The sequence below is a fragment of the Sylvia atricapilla genome, chromosome 4 (genome assembly GCF_009819655.1).
Source record: "Sylvia atricapilla isolate bSylAtr1 chromosome 4, bSylAtr1.pri, whole genome shotgun sequence".
In the NCBI taxonomy this organism is placed as follows: Eukaryota; Metazoa; Chordata; class Aves; order Passeriformes; family Sylviidae; genus Sylvia; species Sylvia atricapilla.
Genome location: NC_089143.1, coordinates 62711325 through 62735445, shown reverse-complemented (window position 1 = coordinate 62735445; position 24121 = coordinate 62711325). Strand labels below are relative to the sequence as shown.

At 40.8% G+C, this 24121-nt stretch overlaps 1 protein-coding gene across 1 annotated transcript in view; it reads right to left on the bottom strand.

Moving 5' to 3' along the window:
* Window positions 1–22225, bottom strand: part of SLC7A11 (solute carrier family 7 member 11) — a 57369-nt gene extending 35144 nt beyond the window's left edge. The window contains exons 1-6 of the mRNA XM_066318463.1: window positions 21905–22225; window positions 19174–19300; window positions 15035–15150; window positions 6703–6828; window positions 4525–4624; window positions 1297–1341 (exon numbers count right to left, since the gene is read on the bottom strand). Of these exons, the coding sequence (XP_066174560.1) occupies window positions 1297–1341; window positions 4525–4624; window positions 6703–6828; window positions 15035–15150; window positions 19174–19300; window positions 21905–22181 (791 nt within the window). The 5' untranslated portion in view covers window positions 22182–22225. The remainder of the gene's footprint in view (window positions 1–1296; window positions 1342–4524; window positions 4625–6702; window positions 6829–15034; window positions 15151–19173; window positions 19301–21904) is intronic.
* Window positions 22226–24121: the final 1896 nt, after the last annotated feature.

Sequence of the window (24121 nt, the reverse complement as noted above, 5' to 3'; positions counted from 1 at the left end):
ACTAAACCATGCCCCCAAGTGCCACATCTACACATTTTAATACATCCAGAGTCATGTTTTACTAAACCACAACTTCTAAAATAGTGTTTTATCAGAGCTGAAGATTACCAGTGAAGAACCCATTTGTACATAGGTATCTGTCATAATGATTACTCATAAATATTAATGCAGTATTTTCTACCTGCATTTGTCTGGCCTCAGATTCCAGTCACACAATTCTCACTCTACATATCCTGATCACATCAAAAAGCCAGCTAACACACAACACATCCCAAAGTCACTGAAACAATGGAAATCTGCCAGTCTTTCTACCAGCCTCATGTTTTATTTTCCATTTCCTTATAATGATTTTCAGGTCTCTGAAACAGCAGCAGGTTTGGTTCAGACTTTGAAGAAATCTACAAAAACCTTCTGCATGCTCCCAATCAGTGGCTTGGGGTTTTCTTTCCTCATATGTCTCAGATTTCTATTATCTGAGTGTACACTGCTGGGGGTCCTTTTAAAACAATAAGTAATTTGGTACCCAGCCAGCTATCTTATTTTAAAAACCTAAGAAAATTGTATTTAGCCATTAATTTCTTCATCAATTAAATTGTTTATTTTCCTCAAAAAACCCAAATTGATCTGAAAAGGCATATTTTCCTCAACTTTTAGAAAACATTAGTAGCTTTTAATTACTGGCCCCAGGTACCAAAACATGTCTACCAAAATAGATGGGACAAATCCAACTCTCCCTATGTAACAGGATAACGTTTCTTCCCGTGTTCTACAGGCAGGTGATGTGAGAGTATTTATCTCTGGTTGGAAACAAGCTCCAACCCACACTCCCTGTTCAGTTTAATTAGACTGGATGCTGTGTGATGTGTATTCAAGATCCTGCATTCCTGAGACATCTAAAACAAGTAGAACTAAGTATTTGATTAATATTTAAACACAGCAAAACTGGCAAATATCGCAGCAGATAAGTTTCTTGGGCAAGATTTCCCTGACAGGATATCAGTAACTTCCACTGAAAGGAGCCACTGATAGTTACTCATATCCTGAGGGGGAGAATTGGAGCCCCAGAGATCTACTTAATTTTCTGCTCTCTGTGCACATAAAAGCAGAATACATAATAAGGTCACAACAGACCAAAAATAGCAAATCTTCAAGCAGTTGCAATTCAAATAGATACCAGATCTGCTGGAAGGCAAGCACCTTGACCAGCATGCAGAACTTCTGAAGATCACTACTTTTTATAACATTTAAAATTTCACAACCATTTTTCAAAAGTCAAGCAAAACATTAGGTACATACTTTTCAGGGTTTTCCACTTCTTCCGTAACAAAATTGAGGTAAAACCTAGAAAATAGTTATAAAATGTATTATAAGATTTATTCTTGTAGTCGTATATTTTTATGCTGCATTTCTTTCACTAAGAATCAAGACGATGCTTTTATTTAAGCACTGCTGTTAATTACAGCAGGTTTTCCAGGCCCTTGTTTGGATTAAGGAGAGAGTGATATTTAACCTTCCCTTATCCCCACACTCAGGAAGGGAATTCTCAGAAAAGACAGAAAATCAGGAGAAGAAAGAGACAATAACTATGTAAAGTCAGTGTGTAATTAAGATTTTTTTTCCCCTGACATACTACACAGGTAATGATTTACCCTAATCCCATACATACACACACACATGCACCATTCAAGCTCTATATTCCATTTGTGCTTGTTGCCTTTCACAGTTTCAGGTTATATTGCCAAAAAGTCCCATCAGAGTACTCAGCAAGGGTTTCTTAACAACACAAATAACTGAAGCCTTGGGAAAACCCCTCCTAAACCAAGAACTTACACACCAGTTTGCAGTATAGAATCTCAAACACAGGCTGCTAGCCCTGCATGCTCTTGCACCACCTCCAGTACAGGTTGCACCCTGATCATATTCCAGCAGCATTCAAGAGATGGCTCTGTATGGGAATTCACAGTAGCTGCTCACCAGGCACAGCCCTGCATACAAAGCAACCATAAGCCTCAAGGTCACTGAACCAATCCCCTGTTCTACATTTATTAGCACTAGGTCTGTGCCTGGCTGGATCACAGTGGTGCCTGGCTTGGAGACAGGCCCAAGGTCAGATCTTGTCTAATTAAACAGAGCAGTCAATGCAATGCCTGTGCTGGTCCTCTGCTCTTGTGCAGAAAGGCAAATGGCACCTGAGCCAGCGCTGCTGCAGTGAATAAGCAACTGGTGACTGATCTGGCAGAAAGTCTGGGAGCTTTGCCCCATCACAAGTCTTGGAGCAGAACTGGGTCAGCAGAACAAGTTAATGCTGGCTCATGGCTTTGTAAAAATAGTGATTTTGTCACTGAGCCTGAAATTCTTTGTGACCTTATGCGAAAACATCAGTATTTGTTTTTAAACTTTCCAGTGCACAGAACACAGAAGAAGATTTAGGTTTTATATATATACAGGAAAGTCTTTACAGTGAGGGTGGAGGACTGGAACTGGTTGCCCAAGGAAGCTGTGGATGCCCTGTCCCTGGTAGTGTTCAAGGCATGGTTGTACAGGGTTTTTAGCAACTGGTCCAGTGGGAAGTGTCCCTACTCTTGACAGGGGGGTTGGAACAAAATCATCTTTAAGGTCCCCTTTCAACACAAACCATTCTGTGATAGCCCAGCATCAGTCCTTTTACTGATGCAAAGACATGCTTCCTTGCATTCATTTCTCCACTTGTCCTTTTGCAGCCAGCATTTTACATAGCAAATAGTCTACACTTGCTCTTGGCAGAATGAACCCACACACAGAAGAGATACTGCTTTTCTCTGTGTCTTCAAAGCTATATCATTAAAACTTAACAGTTAAAAGCTAACAGTCTTGTGAGCTATGCATAAAATTCTGCCTGCACCCCAGGACACACCACCAACACTCACAACACTCCTTCATATTCAGCTAATCGTATTGATTTAGCCTCATGAAACTGATATTGTGAGGATATTGCCACTCCACTTAATGGTCTGCTCCTCCATGCTCTGAGGTGATGAATTTTAGCTGATGACAAAGATAAATAGACAGCTCAGAAGAACCACTAGTCACATTAGGTCTTTTTTCCTGCTAATTTCATTTATAAGGGGCAAATAAGGACCTTGAAATAAAAGTCAGAAGGTGTAAAGGGAAAAAAAGATGATTTTTATTGCAGGGCTTGGAACCGTTATGTGAAAAATGGGAAAGCAGCAACAGAATAACAGTATTTTTGATGAGGTATTTTGCAGGAAAGAAACTCTGAATAATATTAAATAGCTTTTAAAATTGTTTTTATACAAAAACTTAGGCTAATATTTAAAAAGTAAGAAACCATCACATTTATGGATACAAAGGACAGAGGCAGTTATAAGAGAGAGGAGGAAGAAAGTAGAGATTGTCCACATAATCAATTCCATTTCTTTGAGGCTTCAAAATGCCAGGCTCTTTTCTTACATATCTATCCCAGATAAAGGCTTTGGACTCCCTTGGGTTTCTTCCCCCGCTGCCATTTAATACATAAAGTTCTGTTCATACTTCAGTGTGCAGATTTACAATGCTCCTGCAACCAGGGAGTTACAGATGGGCAGAGAACTCCAACGCTCGGCCCATTGTCCCTCCATATTAAATAAATAAACCCCTTATCTTGCAGCTCTGGCCTTTTGTGCAAGGTAAAAGAACTTGGCTGCCTGTGAGGCTGTGGAAAGCAAAGGGAAGACCTGCAGACAAAGCTATCTCAAAATAAGCCCACTCTGTGCACTGTAGTCTGCTTTCTTCCCCCCACGCCGCTGCTGCTGCAAAAGCCCTTTGGCACTGCACAATGTGGAGCCCTCATGAGCATGAATAAATTGTAAAGGCAGATTGGAGAAGCAGCAGCACCTTTCAAACCAGCTGCTATGTACTTTGGAGGGAAAAGAGAGAAAGGGCTTGAAAGTTCTGAGCAGAATACCTGAAGGTAGATTCTCATACCTTAGCTCACAGTCAATTGCGCTTGACTTTTGTGGGAGCCAGTCACACTTCTTGTCAGTGTGGTCCAAATCTCTTGGAGCAAGAAGTGTAAAAATCTGGAGATTTTTATTCTGTTTTGTGGTCCATACCAATCTCATTGATTCTTACTTGCCAAATACTGCTTTTACACAGCAAGGTTAAGGGCCACACAACCTCATAACATCACAGATTGGGTTTATATAATTACTGACTTCTTCAAAATAATTAAAGCTTCATTACTCCTTTTATCATTTTTATTAAAATATTTAATGAAAAATGAAGAATATGCCTTTCTTGTGGTGTGATTATTTTGGTCATCAGTGCATGTTTATACATTGTACACTGAAAAAGAAAAATCTTTCCTTTGCAGAGCTGCTGGCACAATGACCACTGAGCATGTGGTGAGAACTACCCTAGCTGTATGATGTAGCTTGGCAAAAGATGTAGAATGTGATACTCATGGCTTCATATAAATAGATGGCTTTGTTATAGCATATTAGTGTTTGTTTTCAGGACAAATACACATAAGTTTTATCCACTTACCAGCCTGAATAGGCATACATTCCTGAATAGAAAGCAAGTGGTAATCCCATAATACTGGCATCATTCCCTGCAAAGGCATTTTTAAAGTGCTCTGTTTCTCCTGCAAAATCAACAACAAAAAAAAAAAAGTTTGAAAAATAAGCTCTTTGGTTATAACTACTTTAAAAAAATAAATATAACACATCATGGAACATTTTATCACCCAACAGTTCAGTGACATCAAGTTCTGCCCTTGACCTTAAATTCTGACCCAACCCTTGCAGCCATAATCTGCCAGCAATTGTAAAAGGCTTTATTCATCTTATTATTCATACAGCAATTGTAAAAGGCATCTTTATTCATGCAATAGGAGAATTTGACCTATTATTTTGTTTCAAAGCATTCTGAGCTTGATGACACTCACTGCTCTGTCATTTACAGCAGTGACTTACATCAACATGAAAGAGCAGAATGAGTTCAGCAGTTTTTGATATGGAAACATTTCACTCATTCAACATTTTAATCAGAATGAACTTTGTTGGCATTTCACTCAGAAGCAACGTTTAGAAGATAAATAAACCCAAAATCTTAAACATTTCTACCATATAAAAATGCGTTCAGTAACTCCCTACCATGATAATCAGTACTGTATTAATATTACATCAAGTAAGAATTTGCTATATATCTATATATGCAAAACTTTTGTTATGGTCTTATTCATTTACAAAGTTTGAAAGATGTCCCACCATATTCCAAATTTATTGAGAAGCATTAATCCTGCACAGATATGGAGCAGGAAGAAACTTAATCAATCCAGAGTTAAATTTGCAATGAGTTAAATCCTCTACTCTTCACTCTGTTTTTACTGAGCCCTCAGTCAAATTTCCCATTGAAGCAGAGGCTTTTTGGTTAAGGGAGAAACTGTGGCCAGAGGAAGGTCCCAGTGAACAATCAGGGACACTAGTTGAGCTACTTCAGGGCAACAAACCCCAACCAAACCTGAGTTTTACCTGCTCCAAAGGTCCAGGAAAAGGGGGGATGGGAAGAGAGAATTTTTGCACATTTCATATGTCATGTGCAACAGGAAACAGCATTGCAAGTGCCAGGAAGAAAGTGAAAAACAAGAAAACAAAAACAGTGAATCAGCAGAGTGCTACACAGGAAAACTTCTATTTCAGAGTCATATTAACCACAGAGAGACACCTGTCCCTGAGAAACTGAGCTCACTGCACAGACTGACACTGTGCTCTTCACTTGGGGGAAATATCAGAAAAGAGCCTCCTGCGGGACATAGCCAAAAACTGTGATGGTTTTTTGATAGATAAAATCTGCCACAAATACTCTCAAGAGTGCTCCCTACTCTGCCCCTCTGTGCTGAATGTAGTAGTTTTTGTAGGGAGGGTGACCTGTTGTAGGGATGACTTGTCACCATCTCACACCTGCTGCTCAGAGGGCTGGAATGAAAAAGTCTCCACAGGTAGCTGAGCATCTGTCAGTGAAAACAGGGCATGTAGTGATAGTGACAGACAAGGGGAAATGGCTATAAAGTGACAGAGGGCACATTTAGACTACATGTTAGGAAAACTTCTTCCCTGTGACAGTGATGAGGCACTGGAATAGATTGTCCAGAGAAGCTGTGGATGCTCTGAAAGTGTTCAAGGCTTTTGCTGGCCCTTTAAGAAACATGGTCTGGTCAAAGATATCTCTGCCCCAGCAGACAGTTTGAACTAGATTATCTTTAAGGTCCCTTCCAATCCAAACCATCATGTGATTTTGTGGTTCTGTGAATTGTGAGCCCCCTCTACCACCACACACATGCACCATGACTAGAGCAGACATCCTCCCTGGATGAGGCATGTGCTCTGGAGAGCTGTATGCACATCTCTCTTTAAATCCTATCCTGCCCCTGTCACAAAGTTCAGGCCAAAGACAGATTACAGAGAAGAGCAGTCCATTTGCTCCTTTGAAAAGCAGGTCTCACTGGAATGGTCTCATTGGCATGCTGAAGGAAACATCAGATCATCCCAGTGTAGTTCCACCTCTAATCAATGACATGACAGAACAGAGCCTCAGTTAAGCAAGCAGAGACTAATTAAGAGATTTTGCTGCTATAAGCATTACGTGGTGGAGGCAAGTGGGGAAAGACCGCGGAGGGTAAAGACGAAAGCTCTTTAAAAGCATTTACTTTTCATTTCATACCTTTAATTAGCTGGATAACTCCAGGGACTATAATTATCAGAATTGCTACAAGCTTGCAAAAGGTAAGGAACATCTGAATGCGGGCACTCCAGCTGACACTTGTGCTGTTCAGGACCATCACCAGCGCTGTGAGGGGAAAAAGAAAAGTCAGAAGGAAAATAATTACCACAAACTTCTTTGCCAGCAGACAGGTTACACAAACAATAGATGCATTAAAGGAAATACACCCTGATAACCTTCTCTAGCTTGTCCTCCCACTTCTCCCATCCCTCTTCAAGGTCCCACATCAAAGGCTTGAGCTGAGCCCACTGCACTGACCGTCCATCTATCCCTTCTCTGCCTGACATCCTTCACACCAAATTACAGCTTCATTGACCCAGAACTGTCAGCTGCTGGTGGACAACGGACTGGCAGGACCCTGCTTCAGATGAAAGAAATTGATTGCCCAGCTCTTGTCACTCCAGATTTCTCTGTGCAGCTTTGAGTAGAGATTTGTATTTTTTATAAAACAATAACAATGAATAACCATATTAAACTTTCTCACCCTCTTTTAAATCATGCATAAATTTGTAACTGTTTTACCTCTGGTCCTCTTTTCCATGTTCTTCCCCCTCTTTGCTGTACTATCAGAGATGCAGGAGGGCCAGAGTGCAATTCCCACTCTTTCCACCCCTTCTTCAGCAATTAGTGAAGAAACAGAGACCTTTTAATTCTTGAAAACAAAGCTCAGGTCTGCAGCTCACCAGCATATGGAGAGATCACTGAGAAGGGTTTTTACAGCCTGTCTGGTCAGCTTGCATCTCCTTCAGGGTCAAGCACAGCATCTCCTAGCATTTCCTACTGCACTGACTGACAGGAGGGCAGGTCTTGCCATTTTAGTGCCACTTATTCTAGTTTACTTAAACAGAAGGAGCTTAGCTATTAAAAAAAAATTAAAATTTCCCTAAAGAATGGAAAATGGGAGCCATTTTACCAGATAAAAAAATCTCTTTCCCCTGCTGCTTCAGGGAAACATGGTCAAGTATGTTCCTCTCCTTCTTGCCATCATATGGAGCTAATGAAAGAGCTCCTCATCTCAATCCTCCCGTAATTCAAGCTCTCTCAAGAGCACCAGTTTGTGTAAATGATCAGCCACATCACACAAAAGCACAGTGAGCTAGTTTGTAGGAGCTAGCATTGTAAATCTGACATGGCACAGGCTTTCTGGGGAAAAAAACACTGATTTATGTCAATTCATTTATACAGTTTCTCTTCCCCAGTGAGGTTTAAAAATATTTTTAAAATCTACTCATTTCAACTGAAAGTAGTTTGGGTTTGATGGAACAGGGAGAAAATTCCAAGTAATCTGGATCCCAATGTATTCTTTATATATATTTTAATAAAATAAAAATTTCAGGGGGCAAAAAAAGGAAAGTATTTTTCTAGAATTTTTATTTAGGAGAGAGACAGTCCCACTGTCATATGAGCAATTTACAAGTCAATTTACACTCACATTACCACCTAACACAATTTTTTACCAGAAAAGCATCTTGAAGATCAAAATCTTTACTAAGACTTTCACCATATTTCAGAGCTGAAGTGTTCTGAAGTGACAAAGAAATCGTTTGGACTTCTGCAAAATTTCACTTGACACCCAAATACCTTTTTTTTCTTTTTTACTTCCTTGTATACCTATATTTGGCAGGCAACAGAAAAATCCCAGGGCCATGATTCATTACTCTATTGTTCCAATATTACACTGACATATCTTGACTCATTTAAATTTTGAAAGATTTCTTTAGGTTGCTGATAAATATTAGTGCTGTTTGAGTCTCCCCTTCTTTTCCTGAGGCTTCATTACCAGCAAGTCTAACAACTGTCACTTAAGCAAAAAATATTCAAAATATTCATTTGACCAGAAATGTTTAAGTTATAAAAAAATCTAGTGCCACAGAGAGCACAAGCTTATTTTAATTTTCCTAGAAGACTCAGGATATCATACCTTTCTTCTGTAGAAAGTGAAGCCCAGGCATGGACCAGAGCACAAGAAAATGTCAAGGAGGAGTTTTTTGTGTAAGAGAATCTGCAATTTGATATCCAGTTTACCCAGAGTTCAAGCTAACTGCAGCAATCAATCTGTCACCTTGCACAGGTCAGAGCAGGTAACATGAGTGCAGAGAGCTCCTCCAGGTTTTCTAATGCATTGGTTTCACCTTCCTGATACACATATGAGAATGTTACTGGATGGTGTGGCCTCAAGCACTTCTGGAATGGGTCAGCCACAACTTCTCCAGACAACCTGTGCCAGTGTCTAACCACTCACATTAGAAGAATTTCTTCCATGTACCCGATCTAAACCAACCCTTTTCCAGTATGAAGCCATTTCCCCTCATCCTATTGTCACAGTTTAAGCCCAAATGGAAATTAAACCTGGCAGCTGCTTGCTCAACACCCCCTTTTCACCCCCCACCCACCACTGGAATGAGGAGGAGAATCAAAATAAAACTTGTGTGTTGAGATAGGAGCAGTTAAATAATTGGAAACAAAGTAAAATACAATAATAATGGTTAATAATAACAATACAAAGGAAAAAAAAACAAGTGCTGTGCAATACAATTGCTCACCACCCACTGAACAGAGCCAGGTCTTACAATCCCAAACCCATATCAGATGCCATTTCATTTAAATCCTCCCAGTTTATGTATCAGGCATAATGTTCTGTGGTGTGGAATATCCCTTTGGTCAGTTCAGATCACCTGTTCCAGCTATGCTCCCTCTCAATTTCTTTTGTGAACCTCCTCACTGGCAGAGCATGGAGGCAGGGAAAAAATGTCCTTGGCTATGGATAAACTGGACTTAACAAAACATCAGCGTGTTACCAACACCATTCTCATTCCAAATACCAAACACAGTTCTGTTATAGCTACTGAGAAATTAACTCTAACCTGGCTGAAACCAGGACACCTATCACTGCTTGCCCTTGTAAAAGGTCCCTTGATACAAATGTCCTTTGATGGTCATTCCTAAGAGGAAGGGCAGAGCTGGAGGACCACACTAGCAGTAATCCAGGTTGCAGGGCTGAGACTTTAAGTGCTTACAAGTGCTTAGAAAATTTGAGACCAGTTTTATATTTTTTAATTTTTTTTTGTACTTATTAGGCTATAAGAGTTAACAGTCTTTTTTATAATATAGTGCAATATTACATAATATAAATATATTATTGCTTACTCTATATTATCGATAATAGTAGTAGTATTTTATAATAAAATATTTAGTCTTAATGGTTCTATGTGCAAGACATTTGTCTAGAAATGTGAGGCTTACACAACTTCCAGCACCATAGTAATTGTTGTGTTAGCAACTGGGTAGAGAAGGGCAATGGGGAAGTGGAGTCAGGAAGAAAGTTGCTAAAAAGCAAGGAAAGATGATGACAGCTGAGCCAGGATTCAGGAAGGACATTGTATTCTGGGACTATGGCCATTTATCTTCAGAATAGGGCCTATTGGAGATATTTAGAGAAAGTGATTGCAGACACTTTGATAAGGAATCTCAGCAAATATCAGAAGGAGCAGCGGTTTCTCAGAAAAAGGGCAGTGAAAGGAGGACTCGGGTCTAACTTTTCTAACTAAAAGTCAGGCGTTAAGTGTGGCTGCATCCTCAATGAAGGCAGTTAGCTCCAGAGGATGAATAACAATACCTCTGTGAGATGCCTATCCCAGATGAGATCGTTTACCTTCAGGAAGTTTCTCTTTCCTCTTTCTCCACTGACTGTATGGGGAGCACAGATTACCTAAACTAGGTACCTCGGTAAAAACAAGATGAATCCTAACCAAGAGGAGTGTGGAGGAAGAACAAAATGGGGCTCGTGAACAATCAAACACAATGGAAACACCAAGCATGTTTTTCACAATCTCTTTCCTGCCCACAGACACAGCTATAGATGGATAACAAAACCTAACGGGAGAAGCAGCACTGAGCATTACATCCTGGCCTACTTTTCACAATATATATACCATTGCCTCAGCAGGAGACCAAGAAAACTGTTCTCCCATAACTTATCAGACTTTTAGGGTGAGGGAATTTAAAAAAAAAGCCAAAAAATACCCTCAATTTGCAGACCCGAATGAGCCAATTAAAAGTCACAGGAAGCACAAAATCACCTATCAGAGCATATTTGCAAAGAGCATATCAGAGTATATCCCTGTTAGCCAAGACATATTTTAATGCAAACTGCTTCTCTGAAGGCTGTCAGCAGTAAAGAGAGGCATCTGCAACATCTGCCATGATGAGGGAAGAAAAGGTATCTAATCATAAACTCACACGGACACCAACAAAACTTGGGGCTGGAGCATTTGCTAGCAAGCAATAGACCTGTACAGCTAACCTCAGTTTTCAAGCAACTTTACCTCTAACAGCCAAAGTTTGGGGTTATTTAAGGTATTTTGCCGATTTCCAAAAAATATATAGAAATAATATTAATAAATAAATATTTTAAAAATTTATATTATTGCAGTGTAAATACACATATGAATTAGTGCAAAAACTCAAGTGAGTTAGTAGGTTGTTTTCAGTCTCACAGTTTTTAATGGGTGAAACCTGTTTATCTGCTTTCTGATACAGAGGCCATGTGAAAAGTTTGGAACAGGCTCCATTCCTACATATTGAAAGAAAAGTTTGATACCATTGCACAGTGCAATTTTGCCCTTCCTGTTACCATGATATTTAAGTTTACTATTAGAAAAATAATTAATAGATACAACTAAACTTAATAGATAAAAGTAAAATTAATAGATACAACTATATGATTATATGGCCTTTTTTTGCAATGATAGGCAGGGTGATAAGATATTTCTTCACGTCAAGAAACAATTAATATGGAGGAGTCTATCAACTTTCAAGGCAAGAGAAGAACAAATTTTCAATCCTTTCTCCTAAAAAGACTACCCTCAGCATCAGAACAAAGGTGGACAACATCCCTTTGCTTTGTCCTGGAGCTATTTTGTCCTGCTGGAACAAAGTGGGAAGTTAGAGGGGCTAGTCTCCTGCTTGCATTTTCTTCAGCTGTCCTTCCCTGTGCTGGAGCACATCCAGCTTCTCTCTCCTCTACCTGGTCATTTATTTTCATAAAATTGTAGTAATTAGGTATCCTGCCTCTGGAAGTGTTCAAGGCCAGGTTGGATAGGGCTTTGAGCTACTTGATCTAGTGGGAAATGTCCCAGCCCATGACAGGGTGATCTTTAACATCCTTTCCAACCTAAACCATTCTATGACTCATTCTATGAGTCTGTAAAATGTATAGTGTAATAAAAATCTTTCAGATATCTTATCTTCTTTAACATACAGTTAAATTAACTGAGTTGAGAAAAAGTTTATGGCAGGCTGACAAATTGGGATCTGCATATCCAGTATTTATTTGATCTAGGTTTTTCTCCTCGTGAAGGTTTGCTTAAGAAACACCAAGAGAACGCAAGTGATTTCTAAGTTTGAAAAGAACAGGAAGGTTTTGCTTCAGAGGTTCAGAAAGCTGTGGCATCTGAAAGACACAAGGATCCTTGTGTCTACTGAGACATTGAAATGTTTGAACATTTTGGTTGATTGGTCTTGTTAAAAAGAGAAAAACCGTAATGAAGGCAACTATAAATGAAAGCAGCATATTGTAGAACAGAAAGTTTGTTTCTACAGATTGTTCAAGATTGCTCTGAAGAGGTGATTTTGAGGGGAATTTTGTGCCCAGCATATGTCTTTTTCCTATAAATAATAAAGCAACAAGGGATTTTTTTTTTAAATGCCACCATGTCCAGAAGTTACATTTTAACTCTCATCTGAACTACTTCTCCCCTGCACTATCATTAATTTTTCCCTGAAGAGGCACAGAAGGGAAATGGTGGGGAGCAGAATGGCTGTAGCCCCTCTACAATAAATATTTTTTGGTGGCTGGTAGAGAAGGAATAGTATTTGCCACTCCCCAACATAATCCTGGTTGAATCCATCTCAGTCAACCTTTTAATAACAGGATTAAGATGCATCAATAGAGATTCAGGTGGAGAGGAAAAAAAAAATAAAGAGAAAATCTGGATTGTGACAAGGAAAGGAAAAAACTGGGCTACAGTACTAGTGAGGGTTTAAAAAACTCTCACGCTGCAGATTTTAAGACCAGTTTAGACAAACATCTGAAGGAAATTGTTTAGATAAGACTGATTGTGTTTGGGATCAGGGGATCACCTGAAGATTTTCAAAATTTCTCCCTCTTCTTTTACGTACAATGAGAAATTACAAGGTAAAATAATGGAACAAAGTCTCAGCCAAGGGCAGATTTCAGTGGTGAATCCCAGTGCCTTTCCCTGTGCAATAAAGACACACAACCAGTGCTCTCTCATCAAGCAAGGAAGGAAAAGGGACCAGACATGGGTAAGAAAAACAGGCATGTCATTTCACTTTCTGATTAACTTTTAAAATTTGAAGTGGAAACAAATACAACTTTTTGCACCATTATATTGGATTATAAAATCTTCAGGGCTCCAAAGTGTCTGTTCAGCTCACCAACTTAATCTTACCTATCATGCTGCCTACATGCCCAGTACCAAACACTCATAACAATTACCGCCACAGCAGCTGATTCTTACCATACAAGGAGAACAGTCAGACACTCTGGGATCGCTGAGCTTAAGTGCAGCAGAAGTTCTAAGAACTACTACAAGTGAAACTCCACTGTGGAGCAAATTGCAAAGAACAAAGCCTCAGTCTGACACATCACTGTTTTTCTCAGCATCATCTCATTCACCACTACAACTTCCCTGCAAGATTCCCTTCTTTCAGTGAAATGCCAGTTCATCCTACCTGTGCTGCATAGGAGCATCTGCTGTGACCTCCCCTCTCCCTTCAAGCTGTGATTATTTCAGCCTAACTCGACCTTCCCTGCAACGCTACTTCTTTGTTCAATTATTTTGCCAATGGCTTATCACACAGATTTTCACTCAAATTAAATGTAATAAAAATATATTGCAGGTTGTTCACCTATTGTGCTTGAATCACATGCAATTAACAAAACGCTTTGATGGAGTCCTCACTTAACATTCCTTCTGTTTCAGTGACCTTAACGTTACTGAACATCTGTTTCACTCTTACCTTGCACTGAAATGTTTTAGACAGATGTAGTGCAAAAAAGTCATTGACCTCAAAAATCAAACCCCTAATTCAATTACTCCTATGAAACCTATAGTTTGTGCATAATTAAGTCAGAAAGGAATGCAGTCACATACTGATTTTTTAAGACTCCCAGCAGAAAGGAAATCTTATCAAGAGAGCTCCCACAAAAAGCCACAGTAACCTGGCGACTGGAAATTTCAATGTCAATTGAACTCCTTGCCCTGAAGAAAGAAAAACTGAACCTATTATTGTGCAAACCTGAAGGGGTCTCCTGTAGGCCTTTGATCATTTTGCATGTCTTAATTCCTTTTTCCAGTCTTTTTGTTTCTGATATGTGCACTGAGCAAATTGAAAGGAACAATCTGTTACTAATTACTCTGGTCTACTCTGCACTCCCTTCTAGCACAGCTGAATTCCAATGTGTGCCCACAAGGAGTAGCCTCACCAGTGACCAGACAGACTTGGAAACAAGCCTCTAATGCTACAAGCTCCAGAGTTCCATTCCCATCCCTTTTGTGCCTTCCCATTTCATACATCCTCCACACCAGCCCAGGTACACTGTAAACCCTCTGCTCTCAGGGTAGTATCCCTCTTTCCACTGCAAATATTGGCTTTCTATGATCCTAAATGATCCCTTTTACACTAACTACAAAAGTAAGGAAGTGTAGGACAACAAGCCAGCAAGAACCACGCACCAGGCTGTATGTTCTGCTCCCAAAATTCAGTTCCTGCTTTCTGAACCACAAGTGCCTCAATAAGGATTCTTGCCAGGATGGAAAGAGTGGGACTGGGGAAGATGACCTCATGTTGCCTGTCTGCACTCAAGAGAACTACATTTCTTCATGACATCATACCTGGCATTCAACTGCCTCCTAAAACCAAGGTAGAGCAAAACACTTAAAGCAGGTAATCATTCTTCCATATCTCCGGCCATCTCTTAGGGGCTGAAATTGCTTCTACAAAAATAATGAAAATTTGGCCATTAATTCCAGTAGATTTTCCCTGCCATTGATAAAGTCTGCTGGTTTTTTTTTTTACTCCTGCATTTGTTCACAAATACACACACAAAATATCACACAGGTGCCCCTGGCACTGGATGCACAGTAATTAATGATTTTACATTAAACAACTACCTGCTCAGTGTGCTACTTTTTTTTCAATTTTTATCATCTTTATCCTTCCCTGAAACCTAAAATTGGATACTTACTGATGCCAACAGCTGTAATAAGTTTAATTGCAAGTTCTGGGATCTCGCACTGCATGAAGAAAGGTTCCAAGATGTAGCGTCCAAATGCCAATGATATCACTGCTGTGGCAGCAGGGCTGGAGTAAAAAAAAAAACAAAGTCACAAAATTAATCTGCAATAGTACATAGTTATTGTTCTTACTGGATCATGCTGTAACTTCACTTTCAAGGAACTGTGACCCTTAATTTTGGTGCTTTCTTGCAGCTTTGCTGACATGTACCAAAGTCTCTGAATGTAGCACTACTCAGTGATTCTGATCTTGACAGCAACACCTCTTACCAGGGTGGCTCTTACAGCTTCCGTGTTGCAAAGCAGTCATAATCAAAAAGGAAAAGTATAGATAGAAATCTTCATTCACTCACTTGAAGTGAACATAGCCAGAATCAGATTACATGGGCAACACTCTCCACAAAAGTCAGTGAAGCTTAGTGGCCAGATATATCTCACCCCTCAGAGACACAAGCAAATGAATTCCATTCAAGTTGAGAATTCTGGTTTACTAAAATAAGGGTCCAAGATCTACCCAGGTCTTTTATTAAATTCTGAGGCAGTCCAAATGGGATTTTCTAAAATACAAAGAGAATTTGTTCTTTTTATTGACTAACAATTTCTTAGCACTGCAAGTGAAAGCAAAAATCCCTACAGTGTACCATAGAACACCATTAAAAAAAGGAATATGAAGACATAATGTTTCTTTACTCGGTCAATTAATGCTTTTCATAGTAAGAGTTAAGTTCTCCAACACCCCAGAAAGTTGTTGCGTTTAAAAATTTGAAATGCTCAAAATATTCATACAGCCTTTCTCTTTTAGAGAAGCTTATTATTTGACAGAAACCCTAGCAATGACACACATTAGTAGCAAATTAGCCTGTGCCTGCACGTTACAGTTCATATTCCATTTGGGAGGACATTTTCACCCTCTTTAGGACAGCTGGTGGCATCTGTGGTTTGTCACATACACGCTGTAGGACAGAAGGCCACATGATTCTCAAAGGATTTCTGAGTTGAACAAGAGTCCATGCAAATTTCTTGTGAAAAACTCTAACATATCACTTCACAGACTTTTGATAAAAATTCTATGGAAGAGGGTAAAAATCCTGCAGAGACGTTGTCGTTCTCCATCAAACAATTAAATACTTTCCCACAAGGGAGGTGCAAGTTGGAAACAAAACCCACTTTCTCTGTGTTATGACTCAACCCAGAAGTCACAGACCGTGCTGGATCAAGCTGCAGAGTCTCAGAGAACAGAACAATCTTCCCCAGTAAGTTTCTGCATGGAAGAGCAAGGGCTGCTGCACGTGCATTTCCCATGCATGGGGATGTTCCTCTCACTGGCCAGCAAATGGCTTTGCAAATTTTGTCTGGATTTTCAGACACTTTACCTCAATGCAATATTTCTAATTCATATCAGATGATCATTAGGTTTCCAGTTTTTAAGCACTGCATAGAGCCTGCCATAAGTAGTTTTGAAGTGCCCTAGATCAGATGGAAAGATCAGTTCTTTGGAGCTATCCCAGACTTTTTTCTTCTGTCCCTGCTCCTTTCCCCAGGACTTGGATTTTACCCTCCCATTTCAAGGAAAAACCTTTTTAAAGAAGCAGTCACGGCTATCCACACCACTATGTTTCTAAAAACACAGCTCCTAAATTACACCTCTAACAAACAGCCCTGCCTCTGACATTCCCATGTCTTGGGGGAGATGTTGCTGGCAGTGAAGTCAATCAATGGAGGGAAAAGTTCAAAGAATGGAGCAGGACTGAAAAATTACACAGATGGGATGTTTAGGGACACAGCTTAGTGGTAGACTCAGCAGTGCTGAGTTAATGGTTGGAATCAATGATCTTGGAGGTCTTTTCCAACCTTACTGATCCTGTGCTTTTCCTTTAGATTACAGTAGCACAGGCAGGCTGGCAGGCTCCAATAGCTGTGTGCTCAGGAGCAGGTAGAATAACCAGCTTTCACTGAAGGGCAAGGATACAGGAAGACACCAGATAAGGACCAGGGCAGGGTCCCAGCACATTCCACAGGTGAGTCAGGCACCTGGCAGCACACTCGCACCCAGACTTTGTTTAGCAACCACCACAGTGAAGCTCTACAGACAATGCATTCACACTGCTGTCTTCACTTGTTTGAAAAGTAGTTGTTAGGGATTTTTCAAAGGTATACAAATATATATAAAATACAGACAGCCTGGCTTTGGCAGAGAAAAAGGTTTGCAGTTGCTCTGGGTGAGAAGCAGCACAGTGTAAGGCAGAACTAATCAGTATGCAGGCAGAGTAGTTAAGTGTGTCCTCCACCATCAAGTAGTGGCTTTACAGAGATACATGAGAGCAGGAAACATCTATTTTGGTTGTGACTCCTTCACCAGCCTATGAGTGTGATAATCCTGCAAATTTTCAGAAGAAAAGCCAGCCTAGCTGCACTCTGTGTGTGCAACTTCATCTGCTGAAAACAAAAAAATAAACACACACAAGCTCTCAAGTTCTTTGATAGTAGCAGTCAATTAGTTTCCTGATGCAGGAGTCAGATATAAAACTCTACACAGAGTTTCAGCAGTGCTGCTCTGATCATCACAAGTTACAACATGTGTGCCTTCCTCGCTGCCTCTCAGATCGGGTGATTAAAGAATCCACTGATGTTCTCTCCTATGCAACATGATTATTTTCTGGGTGTGGGGCAGATCACGATGACTACAAGCATTTTCACAGCACTCCTGGGACGCTGTCATACGTAAAAAAATATTTATTTCATGAGGAAAGGAATTTATGATGCCTGATTTCTTATGGGTGTTTGTGCCTAGGTTAATAAGTTGCCTCAGTCGAGCAAGGTGCAGATTAAGAGGGGGATTTCTAATGCTGCTCCCTTTTGTTGATTCTGTGATGTGAAATGATACAGCCATTCACAGCACTGTGATAACATAGGTTTCATTCCACTGCCTGATTTTCCTTTTTGCCAAAAGGTTCATACAGTTGAGACATTTGCCCTTTCACCACATTTGATGGAAATGATGCCATTAACTCAAAGGTTACGTTTTGGTGGGGAGGTTGTGTCGGACCATCTGACACGCAGAGTTATTTCCTCTGGAAACAACGTAAGGACTTATAGATTCATAATGACTCAGCACCGTCAGCACTTTCAAACTCAAGAGTCTATGCTAGAACTTGTCAGTGTTATGTAAACATAGTTGTGATTGGAAATGAGGCTTGTGCCTCCTTTGTGACTAATCTGCTGATTGCGGAAGAGAGGGGAAAGCAGCGCTAACCAGCCTGAGGCGGGGATGGAGCATTCCCAAAGTCGGTTTGTATAAGTGAGTCGCCCTGTTCTACACGTATCAAGATCTCCAAACTCAGCAAAACTATAAAAATACGGAGAGAGGCTGCACGTGAGTTTGATACCTTGATCCGTTTACATTATGAAAGTTTATTTTACATGATTCAACATCTTCACATTGTAATTCCTCTGCACGACGTCAAAGGCTGCATGAGTCACAGGCAATATATTGGATATTTTAAGTAAGTGAAGACAATGTCTCTTTATTTACTCAGTTAGTGTTTTTCAGAGTAAGAGTCAACTTCTCCAACACCCCACAAAGGCAAAATTTCAGGGCTCAATCTGACATATAAAGCATACATGGTGCCCCTACCTCTGAAAACTACTGGAGAATAGTTTCACCAGGAGTTATCCCTGTACCCACAGACAACAGTAATTGATCCAGAAGGTAGTGAGTGCCATGACTGAGAAACGTTAGGGTGACTTCTCTCTTTCACTGTACCATAGCTAGGTATGGCTGACAGCATTATTAGTGACATCAATGGACACAGTAACCTTGGCAAAATTAAGGCGAGTAATTGAATTTTTGTGGCAGGGAGTTTTCTTATTTCCCCCATATATGCACATGTGTCTCCTTGAACACCTCAAAGCTGATGGGCAGAACAGCATTTTTAGACCCTCTGAAGCAATCGTAGTAAAAGAACACAGTTAATTGACCAAAATATGTTTGGATTTTTTTTTTCTTTTGCCCAACACATATCAGAGACTTTTCTAAATGACTGACAAGTGGAATGCCACCAGAGAAGAAACAGGGTCATGATACACTTACCGAATAATAAGCAGCTCAACCCAGACCCTCACAAATGCAGGTAATGGGCCAAAGGCCTCCAGGATATAGGTGTAGTGACCACCAGATTTCTTAATGCATGTTCCTAGCTCAGCATAGCAGAGGGCACCTGTGAGAATTCAACAGTGCCAACATGAGACATATCCAGAAATACCTATCAAAGCATTTATAGCCTAAACAACAGAGCAGCAGTGGTATCATGACTACTTCTTGTATATTTTAATTTTTTCCAATGAATTTCGTAAGTTTTCATTCATTCAGTTAGACATACAGTAAACCACAACATTTATCCAGTTATATTTAAAGGCACTGGACAAGCTATTTGCAGTCTTAGTACTCTGCATCTTCTGAAGAGGGACAATAAAATGGGGTGTCACACCAGCCCACCGTACTTCCCAGGCAGCCAGACTGCACCACTAAATGAAAGATTTCTGACACCTTTGCTTGTTATCAAAGGCTGATCTACTCCTTTCAGCCTTAGAGATGCCTGGCTCAAACTCTGACTGTCTGAAAAATGTATTACCTCTCCTCAGCCATGGATAAAAGCGACCAAATGGCCAAAATTTGGAATCAGCATCTGCAGAATAAGAATTTTCCTCAGCAGTACTCCTAACATCTTACATACAAAACTCAGGGGGTGGCTTAGTCGGCTTTTCAACACTGGTGGAGTGTTTTTGTGTGCTCCAAATGCAGTGAAAGGTCAGGAACCATCAGCCAGTTACAAAGCCGAGGATTTTCAGCTCCAAAGGTGGAGCCCATCAATAGCGTTCCACGACCAATAAATATAGACAGCCCTCTTGGAAGGCCCTGAGAAGCCAGCAATAAACAGTAATAAAGTTTGTTAGCACTGCATGCCACAGAGTTAAGATCAGAGACATACATGAGCTCATTTCAGCTCTCTTCCCTGATGCCTTTAGGTAACAACACTTTCAATTAAACTGCAGTTGTCAAAACCACACCACAAGTACAAGCCCATTAAAGCTGTACCACATGATGACAAACTCTCCAGCACTGCTCATTTGGTTTTGTTTGGGGCTTTGCAAAAAACGTGGCAACTTTCATCCTCTACTCTTTAGCTTACCTGAAGACGTATTTAATGAACCCTTACAGCCACATTTTAAAAAGTTGTTTCTGCATTTTCTTTTGCCAGCCTCTTCTGCTGAGGCTCAGGATGAAATGAAATTGTGTTTTAATATATGTTATAAACACAGCCTCAGCAAGGCCTTATGTGACCTCTGTATGTGATTTAACTACAACTGAGTCATGCAGGGAACTAAAAAATAAAATATTAAGAAAAAAAGCAAGAACAACCAAAAAAATATAACAGGTCCATTCTGAGAACAAGATACTACCTTTTGCTGTGCCAAATTACACAGTTCTTCATATCTAGAGGTCTGGAAAATGACCTAAAAACATCTGTCTGATAAAAGAGAGAGGGGGTTTTGTGTTTTGGTTTGGGTTTTTTGTGGGGATTTTCTTTTTTGTACAGCCAGAAGATTACTACTACTTACTAAAGGTAGAGCCACAAATGCAGTGCTTAAGCAAATTCTAGGTTAAGTAACTCAAAAGACCAAGGTCTTTTTACAGGGTTACAAATAGCATCTGAGATTTTTCTTGACAGGGGAGTTTTGTCACAGGCAGAACTTCCACATTTGTACAAGAGATTATGCTACACATTGTACCCATACATTTACCATTTGACCCAAATTGTTCCTAACTTACTCGGACTGTTTGTTTGGCCCGGGTGGGTTTAGCCTGTAAAGAATATTTCTTTGAAGCTCAGAGCCAATTTACAAGGTGGCATTTGCATGTTCCGCCTATTAAGTAGACACTTAGTACCTCTTTGTCCTCTTCACCTCCTGCCAGTAAACAAGTAGTTTCCCTTTTAAATAAAGCCAATATTCATGTTAATTCTTCAGTTTCTTTGAGATTAACTCATTAAATAGGTCAATGAACCCTCTGTCCCACGGGGGCCAGGGTGGGGTTTTCCTCTCTGAATGAGGGTTTTGTGTACGGAACAACTTAACTGGACTTCTTCAGAATTCAACACTCTTCAAGAATACAAAGAATTAGCAAAAAACTCCCACAATAAGCAGGCCAGCAGTAAAACTCCCAGAGCAAATTTGCTTCCATCACACTGTGTTTTGCAGCCCAATCTTTCAAAGCAACATCATGAGCGAGGAAGGAAGAAAAAAAAGCTGGGAAGAAGGGTTATTAGTATTATTGTTTTGCTGCCCTTCGTGCTAATACAGCTTATATACAGTGGGAATTGTTCCTCTCAGACCTTGCTCTAGCCTCTCGGGAACTAGGTTGAGCTGTCTAAACATTTCAGAGGTGTTCAAGCAGCGTGCTCATCCAGCTGCCGGGGGCTTTACAAGCAAACCATAAATTCGTTTTACAGACAGGAGAAAAAATACACATACAGCACATTCTGTAGGGGGAAAAAAGGCACATTCGGTTTTCCTGTTCCTTTAGGAACCCATTAAAAAAAAATTATGGTTCCAGCTTTCACAGGCTGGTGCCAGGAGTGGAGGGACAGGGGTTGCAAATCTTTGCACTCCACAAACCCATCGTGCAGCACAGACCTTCTGTAGTCCCATTGGTGCTCCAGCTCTGCACTCTGACTTCCTATCCAATAGCAAAATCAGAGAAATAATCGCAATAATTCACCGGCTGCCCCTCTAGACCAATTAGAAACTTTTCAGGGACTTACCAAAAAGCGAGAGGATACCACACACTGTCCAGACAGTCAAGGACATGCCCACGCTGCCTGTGTTCTTCAGGATGCCTTTGGGAGAGATGAAGATGCCAGCTCCAATGATAGTGCCAATTATGATGGATATGCCCCTCAAAAGCGTCACTTTCTTCTTCAGCACAACTTTTCCCTCCCGGGCTGGCTGTTCGCTGTCCATAGAGGACAACTTGCCATTAGCTTGTCCCTGCAAGTAGCTTCCATTAGAGACCGTGGGCAGAGCAGCTTTCCTAAACATGCTACAGTGCCACCAGCACACTGCTGGCAAGCACAGGCAGAAAAGTTTTCTGCAGAAACCGAAGGGGTGTTTTTTTCCCCTCTCTGTGTAAGCCAACTACTTTGTCGCTTCCTCTTATCTTTCCAACTGCTCCTACACACAGGTAACAAGCTCCTGAGGAGTGTGTGAGCCCTTCCTGTGATCCAAGCCCAGCTCAGGAACACCTGCGTTTCCACACTGTGGCACTGCCCTATCATTGGAAACCAGCTCAGCTTCCGCATGGACTTGTATTTAAGCTCTTGTCATACCAAGTTACTCTAGGCTGAATGATGATGCAAATTCTCCAGGTTTGCATCAGCCATTTGAGAAACCGCTGGCATTAGTCAGCATTTCTCTTTTTTTTTTTTTTTTCCTTTCTTTTTTTTTTTTCCCCTCTTTCTTTTTCCTTTTTAAACCGCAGGGGCATGTTGTGCAACTGACCCGGGGGTGGTGAGAAGAACAAAGCGCTCGCAAGCAGCCCGAGCTAACCCGCGCCAATCAATGCGAGCACAGCACCCTCGACACCCCGACACACACTCCCGATTTCTTTTTCCTTTTTTTTTTTTTTTTTTTTTTTTTTTTTTTTTAAGAAGCTCAGAGCCAGAAACAAAAGCCTGCCTAAACACAAAGCTCCTCAGAGCACAAGGGGGAAAGAAATGAAACAGCGTACGTCATTCCTGGGTCTAATCCAATTTCATTCTCGAAAAACTCTCGGCAAAAGTTGAGTTTGCGGGGGCTGAACTTGCAGCGTCGCAGCTGATCAGCCTGTCCCACGTCCATGTTACTAATTCGGAACTCTCTGCAGGGGCCAGGACCCACCGTAAGGGATCCATAGAACCCCGGTGTTACCCCGAGTTACTTAGCAACACTCCCCAGGCAGCCCAAGGAGCGCGCAGGGGCTCCTTCCGCGGAACAGGCATTCCCCTAGGTGCAGCCGGGATGTCGGGAAACAGCCCCGCAACACCACCTCTTTGTTAAAATCACATTCTAAAGGTTTACAGCCACCTCCCGTGAATGACCCAGAGCACAGGACCTCCAGCAGCTCAGGGATCAGAACGGGAGTTTCGTGTTCCCGCAGAACGCCCCTGACCAGATAAACAGGTAATCAGATGCGTAGATACATTCGCTTCACCTGAGCAATTAAAGTGTTAAAAAGAGGGACATTCTCCTAAAACAGATCAAAAATCAATAGCCTTCGAGCACTTTTGACCTAATCGAGGGACAGCCTTTTATAATATATGCCAAAGGGGAGAAATTCTTGGTGGTATAACTATTGCAGATGCTAATAGCTTCAGATTAAATCAGTGAAGTGAGACGCTATTGCTGCAGTTACTGCTCTTACAGGTATTGCTTAATTAGTACCTAGGTTTGGGAGTAAAAATAAAATCAGTTAAACCACTTTATCCTTCAAAAAGCACGCGCTGAGCTCAGAGCACAACTGTGCTTTCAAAGTTACGTGAGAAAGAACAAACCCTGAACTACGAACATCCTGCAGCTGTAAAACTTCAGTGTTTTTAAAGCCTCATATTTTCAGCTATAGCTCACCTGAAATAGCTGGCACTGAGATAAAAGAAGGCATTTAAAAAAGCTTATCTGGTTTTAAATGCATACAGGTAAAAAGCAAAGTGATTGTAGCTTTAGAGTGCAGAGCAGCCCGGTTTTCTGAACATATCCTATTTGTGCCTCCACCTACTGATGTGCTCAGTTGTTGATCCCTCACTTCCCTGTACAGTAGCCTAGGTGTGACTGCACAGGCTGGTGGCAGGCAGGACCTTCCCTTTCACTCCACAGCCCAAACCAAGCCAGTTTCTATGGCACTAGGTACAAGTAAAGCCAGGACCAGGCGTCACTTTGTGCCAGGTCATTTTCCCCTGATGCACGTTCCCCTCAATAAGATTTGGCAACTGGATCAAATCAAACCA